This window comes from Tachypleus tridentatus, chromosome 10 (assembly GCF_004210375.1).
Source record: "Tachypleus tridentatus isolate NWPU-2018 chromosome 10, ASM421037v1, whole genome shotgun sequence".
Lineage (NCBI taxonomy): Eukaryota > Metazoa > Arthropoda > Merostomata > Xiphosura > Limulidae > Tachypleus > Tachypleus tridentatus.
Genome location: NC_134834.1, coordinates 95,428,710 through 95,442,675, shown reverse-complemented (window position 1 = coordinate 95,442,675; position 13,966 = coordinate 95,428,710). Strand labels below are relative to the sequence as shown.

General features: G+C 39.3%; 1 protein-coding gene across 1 annotated transcript in view; it reads left to right on the top strand.

Annotated features, from left to right (window-relative positions):
• LOC143229907 (nuclear receptor-binding protein-like) overlaps positions 1-13,966 on the top strand; it is a 66,516-nt gene that overhangs the window by 13,723 nt on the left and 38,827 nt on the right. Inside the window, exon 3 of the mRNA XM_076462776.1 lies at positions 6,566-6,756. Within this exon, the coding sequence (XP_076318891.1) occupies positions 6,566-6,756 (191 nt within the window). The remainder of the gene's footprint in view (positions 1-6,565; positions 6,757-13,966) is intronic.

Here is a 13,966-nt window from a genome sequence, read left to right as displayed (position 1 = left end):
GTTTCCAATGTCAGAGGTTCAGCCACTCAAAGACATCATGTCATGGTTCCCTGACATGTGCTCATTGTGGTGGCAAGGACCATGATGCCTATGAATGCGACATGGACCCACATTGTGTCAACTCCAATGGTTCTCACCCTTCCTACTTTCGTTCTTGCCCAAAATGGTTGGAGGAAAAAGAGGTGCAGCGTTTGAAAACGACTCGTAACATTAGTTATCCTGAGGCTTGGAAATTGCTGCCTGCCACTCCATCTCGGACATATGCTGCTGCACTTCATTCTACAACTACAGTGGGAGTGCAGATAGATCTCTCTGTGCCTCCAAGAGAATTGTTTTCAAAACAAATGAAAAGCCTTTTGACCTCCATGGTTAAAAAGGTTGAATCGACTTCCACACCCATCTCTGTTCCTCCCATACATTCCAACAAACCTCAAGATCCACATCCTTCAGTTTCAAATACAGGCATTTCTTCTGATACATCTTTTTTTCTCACCCCAAGAGGCAAAACAATCATTCATTCGCTTCCTCAGTCACTGGAATCCCTACCCAATTGACCCAGGGCAAGATCCATGGTTGATAGATCTCCTCCGACTAAGGACAATAAGGAAAAAAAGACATGGTTGTAAACAGAAGGGTTCTCCAACCACTTCACCTACTCATCAATAAAAATGGCCACCTTGATACAATGGAACTGTCGAAGTTTATGTTCTAATCTGGATGACATCAAAACACTTATTGCTTCCTACCATCCTGTATGTCTTTCCTTACAAGAAACATTTCTAAAACCTGCTGATACAGTCACCATTCGGCAGTTTTCTCTGTACAGAAATGACAGGCTGTGTGATGGACGAGTACATGGAGGGGTGGCACTATTGGTTGATCAGCATGTTCCCACCCTATCTTTGTCACTCAACACACCCTTGGAGGCCGTAGCCATTCGTGTTTTCTTGGGTCATACCATCACTGTTTGTTCTCTCTACCTGTCCCCTGGTGAGACATGTGATCAATCAGACCTTGATGCTCTCGTTGAACAGTTGCTGTCTCCCTTTCTACTCCTGGGGGACTTTAATAGACATCATCCCCTCTGGGGAAGTGCTATTATTGATGGGAGGGGTCACTCTGTAGAGCATATGCTCTCTGATCACAATCTTTCTTTTTTCAATACTGGTTCTTCCACTTATTTTCATGCACCTAGTCAGTCCTTTACCGCTATTGATCTCTCAGCTTGCTCCCCTTCATTATTCTCTCATTTTTCGTGGAGGGTTGACAGTACTTCACCAGGCAGTGATCATTTTCCTATACTTTTGAGAGAGACTGGCCATAGTCGATGCCACCCTACCCATGTGCCCCGGTGAAGCTGGATCAGGCAGACTGGTCCACTTTTACTCCTCTTGCAGTACTTGATCCTACCATGGTGAATCAGCCATCAATATATGACTGTGTGGCAGCAGTAACTGGCTGTATTATACAAGCAGCTGCTCAGTGTATTCCTAAAACCTCGACACATTTTCCACGATATCCTCGTCCGTGGTGGAATCCTGCTTGCCACTTAGCACGGAAGGCTCAAAAATGGGCCTGGGATGCTTTTCGTAGATATCCCACATTTTCAAACCACGTCACATTCCAATGGGCCCTTGCACATGCTAGGTGGGTAAGACATCAAAGCCAGAAGGAATCTTGGATTAAGTTCACAACTAGCATATCTTCTACCACCAGTTCCAAGGTCATATGGGACAGGATTCAAAAGGTCAGTGGGCACTACAATTCTGCCCCCCTCTCGATCTTACTCTGACTCGATGGTCAGGAGGTGGCTGATGTCTGGAGCATCGCTCATACTCTAGGTGAATGCTTTTACTGGGTATCTAGCACTTCTGCTTGTTCCTCCACCTTCTTGGCCATCAAGACTCTGGCAGAGCGTTCACCTCTTTCCTTTCAAACTGACTGTCTCTTTGACTATAATTGTCCCTTTACACTGGTGGAACTGAAAATGACCCTTCATCGGTCTGGCAGTACATTTGTTGGACCTAATGATGTACACTATGACATGCTGCACCATCTATCTCCTGCTTCTCTTGATGTCCTTCTAATTATCTTTAACCGTATCTGGCAGGAGAATGTTTTTCTTGATGCCTGATGCCAGGCTGTTATTTTACCTTTCTCCAAGCCAGGGAAAGATCCCAAGATTCCTTCAAACTATGGTCCAATTGTTTTGACGAGCTGTCTCTGTAAGACCTTAGAAAGGATGGTTAATGCTCGTCTTGTTTGGTTCCTCGAATCAAACAACCTTCTCTCGCCCACCCAGTGTGGGTTCCGACGACAGCACTCCACCACAGACCACCTAATTCGACTTGAAACATCAATCAGAGAAGCCTTTCTCAAATGCCAACATCTTGTGTCAATATTCTTTAACATTGAGAAAGCTTACAACACCACATGGAGGTATGGCATTTTGCGAGACCTCCATACATATGGGTTATGTGGCCATTTACCCATGTTTATTAAAAAAATTTTAACGGACAGGAGATTCCAAGTTCGTGTGGGTTCGACACTTTCCCGTTCTCTTGTACAGGAAGTTGGAGAACCTCAGGGCTGTGTTTTGAGTGTCGCACTTTTCAGTATAAAGATAAATGCCATCACTGAACAACTCCCTCTCACTATTGCGAATGGGCTGTATGTCGACGACTTTCACATCTCATGTCAGTCATCGAACATGAGATATATTGAGCGGCAACTACAAACTGCCTTCAATAGTGCACTGAAGTGGACAAAGGCGAACGGCTTTAATTTCTCTCTCTCTCTAAAATCGTTTGCATGCACTTTTGCCACCAACGGGGTATTCACCTTGATCCTGAACTTCATATTGATGAAGTTTTGCTGCCAGTGGTCCTTGAGACCAAGTTATTGGGACTTATCTTTGACCGTAAGCTGACCTTTATACCACATTTAAAGCAGCTTCAGGTCAAATGCACAAGAGCACTGAACATCCTCCGTGTCCTCTCTACTACCAGTTGGGGAGCAAATCGATGTTCTATGTTAAAGGTATATTGTGCTCTTATTCAAACAAAACTCTACTATGGATCAATGGTCTATGGCTCTGCCAGACCCTCGGCCTTAAAGATGCTGGACCCCATTCATCACCAAGGACTTCGACTCTGCACTGGGGTTTTCTGCACCTCTCCAGTTCAAAGTTTATACGTTGAATCTCATGAACCTTCTCTGCACCTTCACTGTTTGCAACTATCTTTATTATATTCTTCGAAACTTCGTTCCTTACCAAAGCATTCCACCTGGGGATGTGTTTTCCTTCCTTAGTGGGCCATACTTTTTCAGAACAGACGATCTGCCATTGCTCCGTTTGGTCTTCGCATCCAAGCGCAATTGGATGAATTGGGTCTGTCCTTGGATAACATTGCAGATTCCACAGGTCAGCCCATCCCACCATGGCTTATTACATCCCCCAAATGTGACCTTTCTTTCAGTCATCTGAAAAGGGCAGATACTCCAGATTGGAAGTACCGTCTTTTATTTAATGAATATCTTTCAAATGATCATTCCGTTCCCATTTATACAGATGGTTCCAAATCAGGTAATTCAGTGGGCTCTGCTATGCCATATCTCTTGCCCTGGATCATATTGAAGCTGAACAGTACTCCATCTGCACTATTTATACTGACTTGCTTAGTTCTATACTGGTCCTAGAATCTCTACACGTTGGCTCACATCCTGTTCTCACTGATATTCGAAACCAACTGGCCCATTTCTCATTAACTGCTACTTCTATCCAGTTTTTCTGGATACCAGGCCACGTTGGTATTTGAGGGAACGAGCTTGCAGACACGACAGCTAAATCTATCTGCTCCGGAACAATCAACACTGTGCCTATTCCGTACATGGACTATGGTCTTGTATTCAAGGCTCAGCTCTGTGCTAGCTAGCAGTCCACTTGGAGTGAGCAACACGACAACAAGCTATTTCACATAAAACCTTTTATTGGGCTTTGGCCATCTAGCTTCCGTAAGGTTCAGGAGGAGGAAGTTGTTCTAACTAGACTACGCATTGGTCACAGTTTTTTAACTCATCGTCTTCTTTTATCTGAAACTGATGCACCAGTGTGTAGTTTGTGTAACACTCAAATCACTATAAGCCACATTTTACTTTCTTGCCATCGTTACAATTCTCAACGACGGCACTATTTTAAACATGTTTTTTCCCAGGGTTTATGTGTAACATTGGACAGTGTTATTGGTGATGGTGACACTGTCCACCTTGATAAAGTTTTTAGTTTTTTAATGGCCATTAATCTTTTTAATCTCATTTAAGTGTTGCATATTTATTTATTACACCTTTTTAATTGTGGTTCCATTTTTACAGTTTCATTTTCTCTAGTTAAATTTGACATTGGCAAATGGCCAGAACATTAAATAACTCAACACCAGGACTGGAAAGGCCAACTTCAGGTGACTAACGTTGCTGTTTGAACTATCCGTTTGAACTACTCATTAGTCGTCCTGGCGAGTTGTTATTACACTTTTGCTGCATGTCATTTAACACTTTTATTACTTTACCTTTTAGTACTGGCCATAATGACACATAACCCGGAACCAGGACTGGAAAGACCAACTTCAGGTGACTGATGGTGGTTCTTATACTTACCTGTTAGTCTTCCTGGCGGGTTATGATCATTACCATTCTGCTACAGGAAGTCCTTTACAACTTTGTAGACTGGATGCCAACATTGGTTTTATGCCATTTTATGTTTTAATTGCTTTTTTGTTTTTACCTTCATTTACTTTTACAAATTTTACTCCATTTACTTTTACCTTTTCACCAGACATTTAGCTACTCATTATTACGATTTTGCTATATGTCTTTTAAAATTTCTATTATTTTATATTTTGATAATGGCTGCTATGACACATAACCCAGAACCAGGACTGGAAAGGCCAACTTTATAAACTTCTTGAACTTACCTGTTAGTCTTCCTGGTGGGTTATGATCATTACCATTTTGCTAGAGTAAGTACTTTACAACTTCTTTTACTCTGCTTTCTCTCTTAACATTGTAGACTAGGTGTCAACATTGGTTTTATGCTTTTTCTGTTTTTCAATGATGTTTTGTTTTACCTTCATTTCCTTTTATGTATTTCACTACATTTACTTTATTTTTACCTTTTTACCGGACGTTTGGCGCAGATAGCCTCGCTGCTTTGTGCCATAAAACACTAAATCAATCAATCAATCAACTTTCAACATCTTAGTTTTGTCTGAAGCTGCTGCTATCATATGGCCTTCTTTTTAGGTTTAGAAGTTGATTATCCAATTAATTTTCACTTTTATTGGTACTCTATCCACCAACTTCATTGTTATTGTTGTGGGATGATTTTTAACAAGTCACAGTTTCATTCAACATTTGGTGTTCCTACCCTGTACACCATTTCCTATCTTACTTTCTGCACTGTTTCTCAGCCATTGATTACTTTAAACAAAGAACTTTAACTATCTGGCTTATGAACCCATTACATCCTCTTTCTCTCTGTGTGAGAAGAAAGTTTGTCTTCTGGGGTCTTGAACAGGGTCAGAGAATTCCCATGAGAAACACAAAGAAAAAGTAATCCAGATTATTGACAAACTCTACTTCACTGTCTCTGTGTTTCAGTTTTCCTTTATAAACTTTTCTTTAGCTTCACCCATTTTAAAAAGACTTTTCCAGTTTGAGAATGACATGGTGTTCTACATGAATTGTAGTGTTTGAGCATTACTCCAAGATACTGCAGTCTTCTTGTTCACAAAGTGTTTTCTTTAATGTTTTGTAATGGTTGAAAAACAGACACAGCATTTGACTATTTGAGGGAATTTGCTTCCAGTTATTTTCTTCTGAACAAAGTAGCCAAAGTGTAGCCTTTTCTCTTGTTGCACTATATATTTGAAATGGTACACAAAATCTCCTTAGTTGCTAAAATACACTAAAAAATTCCAGAAACTTTTGCCATGTGATACAGAATATTCTAGAAATAAATACTGCTATCATGGATTATTTGTATGTGGAATATTCTTGAGAATTCTGAATCATGTGAAATACTCTGGACTGTTCCATGATAGTATGCTAGAAAATTCTAAAATTATTTAGAATTATGTTAAGTATTCTGTAATGTTACAAAGTATGCAAAAACAATGTAAACAGAAATGTAAAAACAACTCCCTAAATATTATTCATATAGATAAAATTTGGTATTAATTACTTATTTATATATTGGAACTAAATAAGAGAGTAAGTCTATTGTAAATAAGTATCACTCTAATATACACACAAATACATTTAGGCATTTCATATCTGAAGAATTTTCTTATAAAGTGGATTATTTTAAAGATTGTAGTTACATACATAAATCTGTGAAATTAATTTTGTTTTCTAAACTTAAAAACTTCTGTGCATATAATCTTATAAAATCATTGATAGGATTTAGATTCAGAGTATTTATGAGAATCAGTTCAAAATGGTATTCATGTTTTATATGTTTGGTTAAAAGATGAAACTGTTTTATATATCCTTTTCTTTTTGTGCAGGAAAAAAGTTCGCCAGGTTTTTGACAATCTTACTCAATTAGAACACCCAAATATTGTGAAGTTTCACCGTTACTGGGTGGATAAAGATGTAGACAAACCACGAGTAATTTTCATTACAGAGTATATGTCCAGTGGATCGTTGAAACAGTTACTGAAGAAAACAAAACGGAATGTGATTAAGTTACCTTTGCAAGTAAATGCTTTTTTTTTTATATAATAGATTTTGCACAAGATGTTTTAAAGGATTGTTTGAACATATTTACCTTTCCATAGACATAACTGGTTCTTCTCCCTCTAAAGTACTTGTGTTTTCTATTTCATTGCTGTAATTTTACTGAACTTGCATAGTGTGCGTATGTATTTCTATACACTCTTTTTAATAACGTAAACAAATTGTAAGTACGTGCTATTTTGTGTGCTTATGTTTCCATTATTGTTTTATAAATACATCACACAGAATTGAAATCGTGTTGGCTGGTTACACTTTATGACTTGCTCATTCATATCATTCTCACAGTTGCTTGATGTATATTACGGTTAAATAAGTGTGTCATAAAAGTAACTTGTTTACACATGACTTGTGAAAGTTTCCCAGAGATGAGATTCTTTTTGATTGTGTTGCATACCTTTCCATAAGTTTCATTAGGTTGGTTCTTACTTATACTCAAGGTTTGGAAAGCCATTAGTCTTAGTTATATTTTTCTACTATTCCATTTGCTTAGCTTACCTTGGTCTTTGTTAGTTTAAAATTACTTCTCATTCATCTTACTGTTGTATCTATCACTGATTTCACTTTGTTTTTCTTCCTGTTCATTTGATTTGTGTGGAACTCTTGATCTGATGTCCACACAAAATTGTTCCAATACTGTACATACTTTTGTGCAGTTAAGTATTGCACTTAGGACTTGAAGGTATTCTGCATTATATATCATTAAATTACATTTTATAAATGTTTATTTTCAGTTTATTGGAAGTTCTACTTTAGAATTAATTGTTAATTAGGTTTAGTGTTTGTACAGGTAGGCTTAATACGTGTATGTTATATTTGGTTTCCCTTTAGTTCTTTATGGATTTATTGATACTTTAGTTATGTGTATTTTCTTCAACACAGAACTTCATATTTTACTACATGCTTTTTTATCGTTAATTTTGTTTATTTTATACATTAAACTATTTGCAGTTAATTTTATTTAACTTGTAATTTCTACTTTTTATCATTAGTTTCATTTGTGAGAGGGCAAGAGGCCCGTCTTATCTACTCTTCCTCCTGTAGTGGCAGAACTTGTCTTCAGATTACCTAAATTTTGTCAGTTTTCCTCCACATTTCCCTGAAGTGCATTCCCTTCACTCTCACCCATTGTGATTCAATTGGCTTCTTCCTTGTATCCTTCATACAACCCTTGGTTTGGATTCCTGTAAGTGGTGAGGGGACCTCCCAGAGAAGGTTCTGTTCTTTCATTTTTCCTTCTTTGGGATCTAAACATCCACACACATGTTTGCTGTGCATGGCAACCTATGAAGGGGGCAAGATGTTCCTTTGATTGAGGGGTCCAACCCTAACACACCACTTTGGCCTTGAATTACTGTAGACTGGTCCACTTGAGCTAGAGTCAACTAAATACCAGTTTTGGATGTTCTCCGTGATTGTTGTGGACATTGTATCTGATGCTGCTGTTTAGGTATAGTTCTCATGAAACCTTGGCATTGCTGCAGTGTCCTTGTTTGGCATTGTACTGTGTCCCCTTGTAGGGCTTCATGGTGGGTGGGCACTGAAATATTCTTTCTTCCTTATGGATCTCCCAAATAAAAATAAAATAGTGAGAAAACAGACCATAGGTAAACAACTACATCTTGAAGATTCTGAGCAGCAATCTACAACTTTTTCAACACCTGTACCTTATTTTCTGATATTACATTCTTTATCAGACAAAAAAATTTTAGGGCAAATGTCTTTCTTTTTTATTCAAAAGGGACAAGAGGGACTTGCTGGCTCTCCTAAGTCAATCAGAAAGCTTTGTTCTGGTGACATATTGGTGGAAACATCCATTCCTAAACATAGTGAACTCCTTGTATTGTATTCAAAGCCATTTGGGATATACCCATTGAGGTTGCTCTCTTTGCTACTCCCCTCAATGTCTACTCCTGTACATCATGAGGGGACCTCACAGAGAAGGTTCAGTTCTTACAGTTTACCTCCTCTGGGATCTAAACATCCACCTGCGTGTTTGCTGTGCGTGGTAACCTGTGAAGGGGAGGAGAGAATCCTGGTGAGTTGGACCCCTCAACCCAACACACCACTTTGTCCTTGAATTCCTGTAAATGGACATTTTCGTGGTGGCCCCCCAGGATCAATCTGCTAGTCCATGTGGGCCACGGTCAACTGAGTGCCAGCATAGGACATCCACAACTGTGTTGTGGACATTGTGTTTCACACTGGTGTTCGGGTATAGTGCTCGCGAAACCCTGGCATCACTGCAGTGCCCTTAAGACACTGTAGTGCATCCACTTGTAGGGCTCCATGGTTGGTAGGGTCAGCAGTGGGCACAGAAAAATTTTCTATTTATTATGGATACTCCAAAAACAAAACAAATAACACAACTTGAAACCATTGTGAAAAACCCGACTACTAGAAGATGACTACACATTGATGAATCTCTGCAGCCTAACTCACCACTTGAATCTGTCCCACGATTCCTAATTTTGCATTCCTTAAGTGACAAACCTCTAGGATGGATGTCCCCATTTTTTATTCAGAAGGGCTTGCTGGTTCCCCTAAATCAGTAAAAAAGCTACATTCGTGAGACATCTTGAGGAAACATCTTCATCACAGCATTCCAAACTCCTCCTGACATCAAAAGCCTTGGAGGACATACTCATTGAAGTTACTCCTCATTCCACTTTAAATACAGCTCTTATCAGCAAAGGTGTCACAGCAGTATCCCGAATCTTCACTGGAAAAGATGGAATTCTGAAACCAACAAATGTTCTAATACTACCATTTACAATACCACGTTCTACCACCACAATAAAAGCAGGATATCTGAATTGTAAGGTGCTACCTTATATTCCAAATCCTGTACGATGTTTCCATTGTCAACGATTTGGTCATTCAAAACAATCATGCCATGGTTCTTTGACCTGTGCCCGTTGTGGTGGTAAAGACCGTGATGCCATCAAATGCCAACTGGAACCACATTGAATAAACTATAATGGTATGCATCCTTCTTATTTTACCTCTTGCCCTAAATGGGTAGAAGAAAAATAAGTACAATATCACTTACATAGAGGCTCAAAAATTATTATTACCTATTCCATCCAGAACTTATGCTGCTATCACTAGTTCTACTACTACTACAGTAGGAGTCCAAACAGACCTTACCCTATCCCCTACACAATCTTTACCAGCAAATCTTAATGAAACACTTCCCAAAATCAACAAAGTTCACAAATCAGTGTCTCCTTCCATCTCTGTCATGACCACACCTTCCAGTCATTGCCGAACTTCATCTTCAAGTCGAGATGTTTCCTTGGGGTCTTCCTCTCTTGGTACCCCAAAAATTAAACCACTCATCTGCACCTTCAATCATTAGTATGTGTACCGATAAATACAGACCTGACCATTTGAGCAAGAGCAGAATCCATAGAGTGTGATAGACCCATATCCAATAAAGAAAAAAAATGCAGTCGTAAGCAGAAGGACTTTTTACCGTCTTCTTCTCTGAAATAATTACACATAGCCACATTAATCCAATGGAACTGTCAAAGTTTCCAATCAAATGTGACTGACATCAAAGATCTGATTGACTTTTATCATCCAATATGTCTTTCTTTGCAGTAAACATTTCTACAGCCTACAAATACAGTTACTATCTGACACTATTCATTATACCGGAAAGACAGGCTATGTGTAGGACGTGGACATGGGGAAGTTGCATTGCTGGTTGATAAGCATGTGCCCACCTGGTCTCTGTCATTGACCACACCCTTGGAGGCTGTAGCTATCCGTGTCTCCCAGAGTTGTACCTCTCTATACCTTACACCTGAAACGCATTATAATCAATCAGACCTCGATACCCTCATTGAGCAACTGCCAACCCCTTTGTTAATCTTGGGACATTTCAATGAGCATAATCTCCTCTAAGGTGGCTCCTGTATTGATATGAGAGGGCATACCATAGAGCACATGCTCCTGAACCACAACCTGGTTCTATTTAATACTGGCTCTTACACACATTTTCATGCACCCAGTCAGTCATTTACAGCTATAGATCTTTCTGTCTGTTCCCCTTTGCTACTCACTCACTTTTCCTGGAGGTTGACATCAATCCACGAGGTAGTGATCATTTTCTTATCATCTTGTGAGAGATTGGCCATGATCAGTACCACCCACCCACTTCCTTCTTTCACTACTCTCTGGAACTTGATCCTGCCATAGATGATTGTATAGCAGCAGTAACCAATAGTTTTTTACAAGCTACTACTCGATGCATCCCTATAACCTTGACATGTTCCCCATGGAACCTCCACCCTTGGTGGAATTTTGCTTGTTCTATAACACAAAAAACTCAGAAGCATGCTTGGGATAAATTTCGAAGATACCCCACGCTCTCAAACCGCATTACATTTCAGCAAGCACGTGCACACGCTTGGCAAGTTAGATGTCAAAACCAGAAGGAATGTTGGATTAAATACACCTCCAGCATTTCTCCAACTACCAGCACAAAAGTTATATGGGATAAGATCCAGAAGGTGAGTGGAAGATATACTTCTGTCCCCCTCTCTATCTTAATATCTGATGGCCACAAAGTTGCAGATGCATAGAGCATTGCCAATACTCTTGGGGACTTCTTCTCTCGTGTATCTAACTCTTCGAACTTATCCCCTTCCTTTTTAGCCATTAAAACACGGATAGAGTATCTGCCTCTTTCCTTTTCAACTGACCATTCCTGTGACTACAATCGCCCTCTTACACTGATGGAACTCAAATTTGCAATTCATCAGTCTGGCAATACATCAGTCAGACCTGATAATATACATTATGAGATGTTACATCACCTTTCCCAGAACTCTCTTACTATTCTCCTAGCTGTCTTTAATCAGATGTGACAGGAAGATGTCTATCCAGATGTTTGACGACAAGCTATCATACTCCATATTCTGAAACTTGGGAAGGATCCAACGATTCCTTCGAATTACCGTCCAATTGCTTTGACAAGTTGTCTCAGTAAGATCTTAGAGAGGATAATCAATGCCTGCCTTGTTTGGTTTATTGAATCAAACAACCTACTCTCACCTACTCAGTGTGTGTTCCGAAAGACAATACTTTACGATAGACCACTAAATTTGCCTTGAAACATCAATCAGAGAAACCTTTTTAAGGTGACAACATCTTGTTACAGTTTTTTTTTATTTAGAAAAAGCTTATGATACAACATGGAGATATGGCATCTTACGAGACCTTCACTTGTGTGGTTTGTGTGGCAACTTACCCCTTTTTATCAAGCAATTCTTAATGAAGTGCCAATTCCAAGTTTGTGTTGTCTCAACACTTTCTCATTTTTTTCCCACAGGAACTATGAGTACCTCAGGGTTGTATTCTGAGTGTCACACTTTTCATTATAAAGATTAATGCCATCTGTGAACAGCTACCCCCTACACTTGCAAATGGTCTTTTTGTTGATGACTTTCACATCTCATGTCAGTCATCAAACATGAGGTTTATTGAACGGCTGCTACAAACCACAGTCAATCAGATACTGAAGTGGACCACAGCAAATGGTTTTAAACTTTCACTCTCTAAAACCATTTGTATATATTTCTGCTGCAAACAGGGAATCCACCCACATCCAGAACTCCATCTTGATGATGATGTACTTTCTATTGTCCCTGAGGCAAAGTTCTTAGGTCTTATATTTGATTGTAAATTAAATTTATATCCCATATCAAGCAACTTTACATCAAATGTCTAAGAACATTGAACATTCTCCATGTCCTCTCTTCTACTTCTTGGGAAGCAGGTACTCATACTCAAAATTTATCGTGACCTTGTCCGATCCAAACTCGACTATGGGTCTGTAGTTTATAGTTCTTCCAGAACCTCAGCACTGAAAATGTTGTATCCTGTCCATCACCAGAGGCTTTGGCTTTGCATTGGAGCTTGCAATGTCAGTATGTGGAATCTCATGAACCCCCTCTATATATTTGCCATTTGCAACTGTCTCTAATGTATGCTTCTAAACTTCGATCCTTACTACAGCATCCTACCTGGAGTTGTGTTTCCCAACCATAATGGACCATACTTTTTAATAACAGAAAATTTTCCATTGTTCCTTTTAGTCTCTGTATCCAGGCACAATTAGAAGATTTGGATTTCTCCTTGAATAACATTGCAGTTTCTTCAAATCAGCCTATTCCACCATGGCAAATTACTGTCCCCAGTTGTAACCTATCTTTGAGTCATCTGAGGAAAGCAGATACACCCGATTGGAAATATCGCTTATTCCTTGCTGAACATTTTTCATATGATCCATCCATTCCTATATATACAGATGGTTCCAAATCAGTGGGCTCAGCCATGGTTTGTGACAGTTTAATTGTGGCACACAAACTCTCCCCCACAGTTTCTGTTTTCATTGCCAAATTATATGCCATCTCTCTTGCCCTACATCATATTTAACTGATGCATTATACATATTGTACAATATATGTGGACTCACTCAGCTGTCTACTGGCCCTGGAATCATTCCATGATAGTCATCAAACTGGCCCATCTTTCTCTCTCATCTGTCTTCATCCAATTCTTTTGGATACCAGGTCATGTTGGTATTTGTGGAAATGAACTGGCCAACAGAGCAGCAAAGTCTTTCTGTTCTGGATATAACATCCCAGTACCCATAGCATACATCCAGTTATCAAATCCAGACTGTACACCAGATGGCAGGCAACCTGGAATGAGCAACACCATAACAAGCTCTTTCAAATCAAACCTTCTCTTGGTCTTTGGCCCTCTTGCTTCTGTAAAGATCGAAGTGAGGAAGTTGTTTTGGCAAGGCTACACATTGGCCACAGTTTTTAACCCACCACTTCCTTTTATCTGGTATTGCTGTACCAATGTGTGGTCTATGTGGCACCTAGATCACAATCATCCACATTTTATTATCATGCCATCATTACAACCTAAAACGATGACACCATTTTAAGATATTTGTAAGGCAGGTTTGCCCTTGACTTTGGCCCATGTTATAGGTGATACTGCCTATCTCACTCATGTTTTTACATTTTTAAGAGCCATTTGTCTTTTACACTTAATTTGAGGTTTTTTATTGGACTATATTGTGTTTTAGCATGATTTCTTTTACACATTTCAATTTTTATTTTGACTTGAACCCAAGACTGGAAAGGCC